Below are 12,031 nucleotides of genomic sequence, written 5' to 3'. Positions count from 1 at the left end.
CACCGGTGAGATTGAAGGTGCTGAGTCAGGGGGTTCAGTCACCGGATTAGGAGCGCGTTCCGGTGACTAGTAATCACCGAGTGACGGCGCAGGTGTCGGCGAATAGGCATCGAAGGTGAGTTCAACAACAAAGAACAAAACAAGGGTAAGAAAGAATTCGATTTTTGCCAATCTGAAAATTTTAAAAATGCAGTTGAAAATGATGGGAAATTTGAAGAGTTTCAGAACGTAGTAGGTCACGAGAGTGTTGCGAAAGATGACTATCGGATAGAGTAAAATTGTAACTGATAATTTGATAAAATAAAGATGAAGATAAAAAAAGACATAAAATTTACGTAGAAAACCCCTAAATAATATATGGTAAAAATCACGGGCAACGGTAGAAGAATTTCACTATGAGAAATTAGGAATTACAACTTCTCTCGATCTACCAAGGAGACAACAATGATAATTCTCTCTTGATAAATAGGAGAAAACAACTCTCAAGAAACTCTCTAAATTCTCTACTATTGGGAGAAAACTAGAATGATTTGGGATTGTTTTGAAGCTAAATGAATATGATATTTATAGTTGAAGCTTAAGGACTAATCTGTAAATACCCTAAAGCCTATAGACTAAAGTTTATAATTTTCCCTTTCATTTTTTCAACAAATTCCAGCTTGAATTCGGTGCAATAAATGCACCACTTTCATCGAAAGTTTCCCAACAATTTCCACCGAAATTAATATGCAAATGTCGACTTTTCAACAATATCCCACTTGAAGATTTGATTGGAATAATTATATCTTCACACTATTCTTTCTACCTTGTACCATCATGTTGCTTATGTCTCTGACAGGCCACAAGAGGATCGACACCAAGTGAATTTATCAGCATTGATCGCCTTCTTCATGAAATCTGCTATGTTGTCTTTGGTATGGATCTTCTCCATATCTACCGTCCATTTTTCCACCTTTTCACGAATGAAATGGTACTGAACTCGTATATGCTTTGTCCTTGAATAAAATGTTGGATTCCTTGCTAGATGCAAGACGCTTTGACTGTCACAAAACAGAGAGACATTCTCTTGATTGTGCCCAAGCTCCTCCAATAGCATCTTCAACCAAATTGCTTCTTTGTTGGCTTGTGTAGCTGCTACATATTATGCTTCTGTTGTGGACGTAGCCACAACTAACTACAATTTTGAAACCCAACTTACAGCTCCACCAGCAATTTTGAACACATATCATGTAGTAGATTTGCTTTTATCCAAATCTCCTGCATAATCAGAATCAATATACCCATTGATTAGTAAGTTTGATCCTCCGTAACATAATGCAACATTTTAGGTCCCTTTGATGTATCTCAGGATCCTCTTTACTGTATTCCAATGCTCTTTGTCTGGATTCGCCATGTACCGACTAACCACTCCCACTGCTTGTGCAATGTTTGGTCTTGTGCATATCATAGCGAACATTAAACTTCCCACTGCTGATGCATACGGTACTCGAGACATCTCCATCCTCTCTTATTCACTGCTAGGACTCATACTTGAGGATAATTTGAAGTTAATAGGAAGAGGGGTAGAAATTGGTTTACAATCTTGAAATAAACACAAGGGTCTGCATTAAGTCTGTTGTATCCAAGGCAGATAATAAAGGAATCAAATTTCTTATACCAACATCTCGACGCCTTCTTTAGACCGTACAGAGATTTGTTCAACCTGCAAACCAAATTCTTCTTTTCTTTTTCTTCAAAACCTTCAAGCTGGAGCATGCAAATCTCTTCTTCAAGATTTTCATGAAGAAAAGTTGTTTTAACATCTAGCTGCTCTAGATGTAAGTTCAATGTAGCACACATTGCAAAAACAACTCTAACTGTTGTTAGTCGAACCACAGGAGAAAATATTTCATTGAAATCAATATCTTCTTTTTGAGCATATCCTTTTACCTCCAGTCTTGCATGATACCTCTCCACTTGATCGTCATCATTTCTCTTGATTTTGAAGACCCATTTGTTACCAATTGGCTTCCTTTCTTGTGGTAGTGGCACAAAGTACCATGTATTATTTTTATGAAGAGCTTCAATTTCCTCTTGCATCGCCATCATCCATAGTGAAGCATCTGAGATGTTTATTGCCTCCTGATATGTTGATGGCTCACCGTCCTCTGTTAAAAGGCAGTATGCAATATTACTTTCTATAACAAAATCTGAGTGCCAATTGGGTCATCTTCTCATACGATCTAATTGATGAGTTGTTGGAGCTTCAGAACTCTCTGGTTCTTGTTCATCATGTGCTGGTTCTGCTTCAGAAGAATCTCCTTGTTCAAACTCCTTTTCCACATGTATCTGTGTAGTCTCTGACTTTTCAGCATTATCATCATCTTCTTTGCTTTGTAGTTTATCTTCTATAAATATAACATCCATGCTGATAATCACTTTGCGGGCAGTGGGATCCCACAAGCGATACCCCTTTACACTATCAACATACCCCAAGAATTTGTATTTCCTGGATTTTGGATCCAGCTTTGAAATTTCTTGGGAGTTGTACATCACGTACACAATACTTCCAAATACATGGAGGTTTGAATAATCAGCTGGTTTACCAGTCCACATCTCCATTGGTGTCCTTAGCTCTATTGCAGTTGATGGAGCTCGATTCACCAAATAATATGCAGTATTGACTGCTTCTGCCCAAAATGATTTTTCTAGGCCTGCAACTCTCAACATTGCTCTTGTTCTCTTTAACAAGGTTTTATTTATCCGCTCTGCCACTCTATTTTATTGAGGAGTGTTTGCCACTGTGAATTGTCTTTTGATGCCTTTTTTTCTGCAAAAGTCATCAAATTCTTCACTTGTGTATTCTCCTCCATTATCTGTTCTGAAACACTTGATCTTATTTCCAGAATCAAGTTTCACCCGTGTTTTGAAGTTTTTGAAAGTTGAAAACACATATGACTTCTTCTTAATAGGGTACACCCAACATCTCCTGGAGTAGTCATCAATAAATGAGACAAAGTATTTTGCACTGCCTAGGAATGTAACTGGTGCTTGTCATACGTCAGAGTGAACCAATTCTAGAACACCTTTGCCTTTAGAATTTGATGTGTTGAATTTCAATCGGTGCTGCTTACTTGTTATGAAATGCTCACACATAGGAAGCGATACCTTTGTTAATCCTGAAAGTAGCTTTTGCTCCACAAGGACTTTCATTCCTTGTTCTGACATGTGTCCAAGTTTTTGATGCCATAGCATTGTAGAATCTGAACTATATGAGGCAACAGAGGCTTCTGCTTTTAGCAAAGTCTCTCCCTTCAGCATGTACAAGTTTGCAGCTATTTTTTCTCCTTTCAGCACCACAAGCGCTCCACGGAACACATTCATGATTCTTTTTCGTGTTTCAATCTTGCTTGCATTATTATCCAACAATCCATAGGATAATAAATTTTTCTTCAAGCCTTTCACGTGTTGCACATCTCAAACAACTTTAATTGTTCCGTCATACATCTTCAATTTGATGGTTCCCACGCCAATGATCTCTAAGGCATGATCATTACAACTATACACAGATCCTCCTGAGACAGATTCATAATGATGTAACCATTATCTTCTCGAGGTCATGTGATTTGTTGCTCCCAAATCAATGAGCCATATATCTGTATATCTATTTCTACCTTCCACAGTGGTTGACACTTCACAACATAGAACATCTCCATCATTTGAAGTGTTTGCGGTATTGCCTTATGGATTGGAGTTTTTATTTAGACTCCAACAATCATTCTTCAAGTGACCATTCTTTCCACAGTTGTAGCACTTTAAATTATTCTTGCTCCTCGACTTCGATCTACCATGTTTGTGACTGCAGCTTTGGCCACGTTCTGTTGATCTCCCTCTCGTCGTTGTCAACGCTTCTGCTTGTTGCAGATTTACTTGTCTGTCTTCCTTGTTCTTGTGTCGATTTTCTTCTTGTAGAACAACAACTGCAACGTCATCGAAGACTAGACTGATGACATTATTGTTTGTCAAGTTGATGATGAGTTGATCATACGAATCCGATAGACTTTGAAGTAGAAGTTCATAACGTTCTTGTTCTCCTATTTTACAGCTTAAAGATGTAAGCTGAGAAAATAAAGTGTTCAGTGTATTTAAGTGCTTCGTCACTGAAGTAGATTCTGGCATACGGAGAGTGTACAATTTTTTCTTTAGAAAAATTTTATTGTGCAGCGACGTGACCTCGTATAGTTTGGTGAGATGATCCCATATCTCCTTAGCTGTTTTCTTCTCCTCGATGCTTGACAATACTTCATCTGCTAATGCTAGATAAAAGTTTGTCATAGCATTCCCGTCCATTTCGATCCATTTGTTGTCATCTGTGAAATCTACCGGCCTTTCATTGATAGCTGCTAGACAACCGTCTTTCCTCAGGATGACATTCATCTTCAATTTCCACAATGAGAAATTTCTCCCATTGAAATTTTCAATATCAAATTTCGTTGTCATAGCTTCTATTACAGATAGCTCTCACTATTTCACTATCGTGAATAGTTCTTTGGAACATTAAAAGAATGGGTAATAACTTCTTACTTTCTTATGTTGGAGGATCCACCTTTTGGTGGCAACCACAAAGACAATAAGTAGCTATTACACACTCTAATCTAGCTCTGATACCAATTGTTGCGGAAGACGGCTATCGAATAGAGCAAAATCGCTACTGATAATTTGATAAAATAAAGATGAAGATAAAAGAAGATAGAAATTTTACGTGGAAAACTCCTAAATAATATAGGATAAAGACCACGGGCAACGGTAGAAAAATTTCACTATGAGAAAATAGGAATTACAACTTTTCTCGATCTACCAAGGAGAAAACAATGATAATTCTCTTTTGATAGATAGGAGAAAACAACTCTCAATAAACTCTCTAAATTCTCTAGTATTGGGAGAAAGCTAGAATGATTTGGGATGATTTTGAAGTTAAATGAGATAAGATATTTATAGTTGAAGCTTAAGGATTAATCTATAAATACCCTAAAGCCTATAGACTAAAGTGTATAATTTTCCTTTTTATTTTTTCAACAAATTTCAGCTTGAATTCAGTGCAATAAATGCACCACTTTCACCGAAAATTTTCCAACAATTTTCACTGAAATTAACCTGCAAATGTTGACTTTTCAACGGGGAGGAGGAATTTAAGGAGGGGAAAGGGATAAAAACGGGGTAGATACAGTGAACAGGAAATTAGGTGTGAAAAATGAAACCATGCGAAACTTAGATCACACGTCGGACGGAAGTTAAAGAGAGAACGGAACGAAGCCAAACAAGGAAGGAAAGTGAGGTTTTCGATGAGGGTTTTAAGGGACTTAATGATTAAGTAAAGGGTTCATATGATAGATTAAAGAGGACGAAAATGATTGAAAATTGTATGAGCCATGATTTTTTATTTTATTTTAAAAAAATGCAGCTCAAGGCAACAACTATATTTCTCTTTTAAACCCAAATATTTTTTATTTTAGATTTTTTAATAACTTTTAATAAATTAGTAATTATTAAAAGTGTTATTCGATTAAACTGGTAAAATATTCTGATTGAAAAAATTAATAAAAATCTGATATATTTTATAGAAATATGATAAATGTTACATAGATAATTAAAATTAGGGTAAAGTATAGTAATGGTCACTGAACATTTCTGAAGCTTGCATTTAGGTCCCCCAACTTTTAAAACTTACAATACAGTCCCCTAACATTTATTCCGTTTGCAATATGGTCCCCCAACTTAAACCACCGTTAGAAATTAGGGTAAATTATATAAAAGGTTATTGAACTTTTCAGACACTTGAATTTAGGTCCCCCAACTTTTAAAACTTGCAAAACAGTCCTCAATTTCATTCTAAACCCCAATTTCCAAAGTAATTCAATTTTATTCTAAACCCTAAATTCTAAAATAATTCAATTAAATTCAATTATGTCAGATTTATTATTATTTAATTTCATCTTATTTCATGTGATATGTATTTTTTATATAAATATAATAGTATAATTCTTATCTGTTGAAGAAATTTTTTAATTAAAAAAAGTAGTTAGGATATAGAAGAGGTTGAAAATAATTCGAATTTTAAATTTATAAAATGTTATTTTGACGTATAAATAAAAGTGTAAACTACTAGGTTGACAACTTAATTATCTAGCCCTTTTTACTTTTGTCATCGATCTTTTAAATTTATCAATCATACAACATAATTATTTAACTGTTTCAACTAAGCCACTAGTCGTTACCAATTGATACAAATGATGAAGTGGCAGTTAAAAGGAATTGACATTATTATACATTTAGTCTTTATTATTTATATAATCAATTTGGTCCTAAATTAAATAGAATTTAATAAATTAATCATTTAATTAGGATCTGACATGTGTTAGCACATGATCATGACACGTGTCATTGATGACACATGTCACCACATAATTATTTATATATGCTATCAATTTGGTCCTAAATTAAATAAAATTTAATAAATTAATCATTTAACTAGGATCTGACATGTGTTAACACATGATCATGATATATGTTATTGGTGACACATGTCACCACCTAATTAGAAGAAAATTAAGTTACAAAGAAGTAAAATTTGGGTCTTGGGCAAACTCAAACCTGAGTCACGCAAATGAAAGATACAGGGTGGAGCCACTAAGCTAACACCATCGTTTGTGTTAAGAGATATACAATAATACATATACTAATAGTATGACCAATGCCAGAAAAAAAAAATAATGGAAATAATGAGATTTGAACTTCGGCAAAAAATTTGAAAGCAATAAATGATGGGAAAATATTATATTTTTTTACAATAAAAAATATTATATTTTGATAAATTGTTTGATAGATTTAATATATTTTTTTAATATTAGTTGATACAATATTTTAAAAGAATAAATTTAAAATTTATATATTTTTAAACTAAATTTAATAATTATATTTTTCATATTTATAACTCATGATTATATATATAATCTTAAGTTGAGTATTTCTAATATAATTAATAATTTTAATTTCTTATTAAAAATAAAATATTCAAAAAATATAAATGATTCATACATTAATATATGAATATATTTTTTTATTTATACATCTAAATATAAATATACATTTATATAAATATATTTTTATTCATATATTGAAATATTTTGATTAAAATATAAACATATTTTAAATACTAGTTTATACAAGAAAAATAAAATATATCAAAAATATAAATGATTCATACATTTAAATATAAATTGAATCATTTATATTTTCTATACATCTATATTTAATAAGAAAATAAAATTATTGGGGGACTGTTTTGCAAGTTTTAAAAGTTGGGGACCTAAATTCAAGTGCCTGAAAAGTTCAATGACCGTTTATATAATTTACCCTAATTTTCTAACAGTGATTTAAGTTGGGGGACCATATTGCAAATGGAATAAATGTTGGGGGACTGTATTGCATGTTTTAAAAGTTGGGGGACCTAAATGCAAGCTTCAGAAATGTTCAGTGACCATTACTATACTTTACCCTTAAAATTATCAACAACTGGAATAGACATTGACAAGATTTTCGTCGAATTTCCTTTTCAAAAAAATTATCGTTGGATTTATTTTATTCTTTTATTTTTATCAGTTTCGTTATAATTTGATGATGATTTATATAATAAATTTGTGATTTATTTTTTTATCAATTAAAATAATTAATTTAATAAAAATAATATTAAATTATTGTAAATTAGTATATGTTTAAAAGTATTTTCATATTTTAAACTTAAGGTTAGATATAATAAAATATTGTAACAAGGTAAAACAAGGCTAGGTACATGTAAATTATTGGATTTTAGGAGCGCATTTATGTGCGAAATTAGGTGAAGAAATATAAACTATTACAGAAAAAAAAATTATTTACATTTACAACGAAAATAGAAAATTCACTCCACGACTCGAAATCGATGTACGATAGTTTGCAGTAATAGGAAACATGGTGGTGGTGGAGCATGGCACGTGATTTCACGTGTTCAGGTTCAGCCCCTCTAAATTCTCACGGAATATCATTGCTTGTAAAATTAAATTTAAAATATAAATTATCAAAATAACAATCGTTTTACATACATAACACGATCTTGAAAAAAGTATATTTGATGAAACATATATTTTATAAGTTTATTACATGTCTAAAATATATAAATTTTGTATTCAATTACTCAGGAATAAATGTATATATAAATAAATAATATCTGAATATATATTCTGAATGTATATATAAATAAATTATATTTAAATTTATACTCTTTAAGCATAGAATATAATATATATATATATATATATTTATCACATTTGATGTGACGCCTTTCTATATTACGTGTATGTGAAAGAAATGTCATTTCAATAATTAATTGAGAAATGCCATTATTCTCAAAGTATAAATATGGCAATTGTTTATCCTGGAAAAAAAAGATTGAACCGTTGAATACAATAACTTAGGATGTCATCAACAACTGAATTCCTCATTTTACTCTCTCCTCTGATTATCTTATAAGTTACAGCTCATCTTTTGAATCAGCATTGCTGCTCTCTTTGGATTCACCAGTCTTAGTTTCTGGTTCCCCTTTGGGTGCTGAAACTGGTTTTTGGAGCTTGAAAGGGACGGAAGCGTGTTTCCTGAGGAATTTGTAAAATGCCACCACGGTTCGATCAGTGTCCACAGTGATCTGCGCGTATTTCCAACATTTTCATTCAACCTTTTTTTTTACCAGGAGAAACCTAATATTTGATTGATGCATGCAGAATATAATACTACTTACAGGATCAAAACTCTTGTTTCCTGCTGGGAAGAACAGAATCGTCGGGAACCCATCCGACTGCCCAAAAATAATGTAGTTCAACTCAAACTCAAGTGCAATATAGGAACCGAAATGGAGGATTTAAAAGCTTGAGAACTTGAAGGGCGGATTTATATTAATTTTACCTTTGCCCTAGGATGTTCATTTGTTGTCCCGTCCATTTTAGCAATAACCAGAGTGTCGATTCCGCGTAGATGTTTGGCAAGCTTGTTGTATGTGGGCTCGAGCGCTTGGCAATGGCCACACCAAGGTGCATAGATCTGGTATCCATAGCATTCGATTGAATAAGAACGTTTAAAGAAAGATAAAAGGTAGCATTTCCTTTCCCCATATGGGGTTCCGGCAATACCTCAAGAAGTACATCCTTTGACTCATCTAAAACGATTGCATCGAAGTTATTGCCAACAACTATTTTCACATCCCCATCATTCTGCATCAAAAAGAAGTTCAGGTTAATTTAAAAAAAAAAACAAAAAGAGCAATGTAAGCCAAGATTACAATCAACAATGAGAAGGTTGATAATGACAAAATGATACTTACAGTTTCGGGAATCGGGTCGGACTTATAGAAAGGTTTAAGCTTGTCTTCTAAAAAACCTTCCCCAAAAGCCTACAGAATGGTAGAAGCCTAGGTTATGTTCAATTATTACTTCTTAAAAGTTGATTGGAAGAGTAAATATTGTCCACCATCACATTAAAAAGAGTGCGATAAAAGCTAAATATAGAGAGACAGAGAAAGAGAGACAACCTTAATTTTGTTCAATGTCACATCTCCATCAAAGACAAACTTCCTACCATCTTCATTTCCAGTGTATGCAATGATCTGCGTGATAATCAAATAACACCATAGTGAACATCAATCAAATTCATTGCAGATAGAGAGCATACATTTCTTCACCCCTGACACCCATATCTTCCATCCAAAACTAATTCTGCAGCGGAAAGGATAAGAAAGGGTATGTGAAACCTACTTTCGGACCATCTCCAGTTACACCGAAATAATCTGCAACGGGTCTTCCAAAATCATCATTATCCACTTGCACATAAACAAAGATAAGCTGAAAATAGGCAGACAAGACAAGAATTTGTAAGATGTTACCAAGTAATCATCCACAGGACTAGAGAGAAATGAGAATTTCGGAAATCACCCACTTCAATCGTTTATTAAATCAGAATATACAACAGTAAAGAATACTTTAATTTATCCTAGATGATTTACTGCTGTTAGTTACCTTTCCCTTGAAAAATTTCGCCGCTTCTTGGAATGATGGGATATACTTCTCCGAAATGTTTGATGAGGCAAACAACAACACCTTAAACAAGAACGATCTTTAAGTGTCAATAAGATAATTGTAGAAATGTTAAAGAAAAACTATATCCACAGTATGTATGGTCCAAAAGTTCACAAATAGAAGGAAATGTTATAACATGCATACCTGTTTCTTAACATCACTTTCAAAAACTGAAGAAGCACTTTCCCTAGTAAATATGGTAATCAAAGGAAGCTTGTTGGAAAATACAAACTCGGATATTGCAGTCTTGACAAACTGTCCATCTGCAAGATAGAACAACTGGGTATAAAACTTCCTCTTAAGAAGTTGGATCGAGATTCCAATCGATATTGCATCTGTCTAGAAACTAACCGAAGTGGTTTATTTTCTCAGCCTCCTTTTTTATTAAGACCAAAGCCGGGCGTTTAACTTGAGGGTCTAAGTGGAAAAGCTTTGCAATATCAGGATTCACAGTTTGATAGAAGCTGACATCATCTTGGAGACGTGAAGCTGCAGCCAGCTCCTCACTCTCAGGACCCTGTTGTCATATAACAGGCCAAATCCAAATTACATCATCCAAGGAAAGCGTTTATTTATGGAGATGGATCAAATCGATGATAATACAAAGGCCCAATCACCTTGACTCAAAACTTTGAATTATAATTCCAAATATGTGGATTGCATCAAGTCACACTAATCTTAAAAAACAATAATTCACTAGAAAAATATAATGAGACAAAGGTTAACCATACCACCAAAGAGTTCAAGTAACCCAAGACAACTTTAGCTTCAGAGGTCAAGATGCGTTCAGCTTCTTCAATGGCAGTAACGTTGTATAGACCAGGTCCAATCCTCTTCTTAATCCAGGTCACTATGGCCTCCCTGATTTTTCAATGATTAAATCATTAGTCTCTACCATTTAAAGTAATAAAAAGAATCTTACATTAAAAAAAGACAGTTAAATTCTAATTGGCACATATTTTACAATGATTTAACCAAAATCAAATTACGAATACGGTAGATAATCGAGAATTCGTTATCCTAGATCTTTTATTTTTGTATTCAGAACTTACTTGTTTCTAGCACCATGATACGGCTTATGCTCCCCATCAACAAAGAAATAAACAGTGGGGAAACCCTGCACGTCGTACTCTTGAGCCAGATCATTCTCCTCCGTGGCATCCACCTTGGCCAACACAACTTGCTCCCCTTTCAACTCCGTCGCTGCCGCAGCGTACTCGGGAGCCAACGCCTGGCAGTGCCCACACCAAGGCGCGTAGAATTCAACCATCACGAACTTGTTGTTCTCAATGAAATCACTGAAGTTCCCTTGCTTCAAAACGACGACGTCCTTGTCGTCTACTTCGGGTTCCTTGTACGGATCCAAATCGGAGTCGCCGAAGTCATCCTCGTCTAAGTCGCCGTATTGGTCATCCTCGTCTTCCTCGTTGAAGTGAGAGTGGGGAGAACCGACGTCGCTTTTGCCTTCCGTTTCTTCGAGGAAACGGAGATCCTCGTCGTCCTCGACGTCGTCATTTTTTGTTGTCTTGGAGATCGAAGGAGTGAGAGTGGCAAAGAGGATGAGAGCAACGAGAGAGATTGCGAAAAGGAGCCGAAACGACGCCATTTTAGAAGAGACACGGAATGAAAAGAGATCTGAATCTGAGCAATGTTTATACTTTATAGTATTGAAGAGGAAGTCAAACGAAGTCAACATTTCATGCAACGACGTCGTTTTCTGGTTTTCAGGTGCCCTTGATTGCGGACAGGACAGGACTATTAATTAATTTCATTCAACTCCCTTCCGCTGGATTCCGACTAATTTAAAGAGTAAATCAGAGACTTGCGTCGTTTTAAACCTCAAACGCTTGACTCACTCCGTAAAAATTATTTCTCCTCCTTCAACTCATCCC

General features: G+C 34.2%; 1 protein-coding gene across 1 annotated transcript; it reads right to left on the bottom strand.

Moving 5' to 3' along the window:
- Positions 1 to 8,366: 8,366 nt before the first annotated feature.
- LOC120148137 (protein disulfide isomerase-like 1-4) lies at positions 8,367 to 11,754 on the bottom strand. Its single transcript, XM_039161323.1, has 12 exons — positions 11,192 to 11,754; positions 10,871 to 11,000; positions 10,491 to 10,656; positions 10,284 to 10,402; positions 10,080 to 10,160; positions 9,819 to 9,905; positions 9,596 to 9,670; positions 9,389 to 9,457; positions 9,198 to 9,278; positions 8,974 to 9,108; positions 8,810 to 8,866; positions 8,367 to 8,716 (listed from the first exon to the last, which is right to left on the bottom strand). Exons 1-12 carry the CDS (start codon positions 11,743 to 11,745, stop codon positions 8,546 to 8,548), a joined length of 1,725 nt encoding a protein of 574 aa, XP_039017254.1. The 5' UTR covers positions 11,746 to 11,754; the 3' UTR covers positions 8,367 to 8,545.
- Positions 11,755 to 12,031: the final 277 nt, after the last annotated feature.

The sequence above is a fragment of the Hibiscus syriacus genome, unplaced genomic scaffold, assembly GCF_006381635.1.
Source record: "Hibiscus syriacus cultivar Baekdansim isolate YM2019G1 unplaced genomic scaffold, ASM638163v2 tig00110954_pilon, whole genome shotgun sequence".
Taxonomy (NCBI): Eukaryota; Viridiplantae; Streptophyta; class Magnoliopsida; order Malvales; family Malvaceae; genus Hibiscus; species Hibiscus syriacus.
This window is presented reverse-complemented; position numbering and strand designations above follow the sequence as displayed.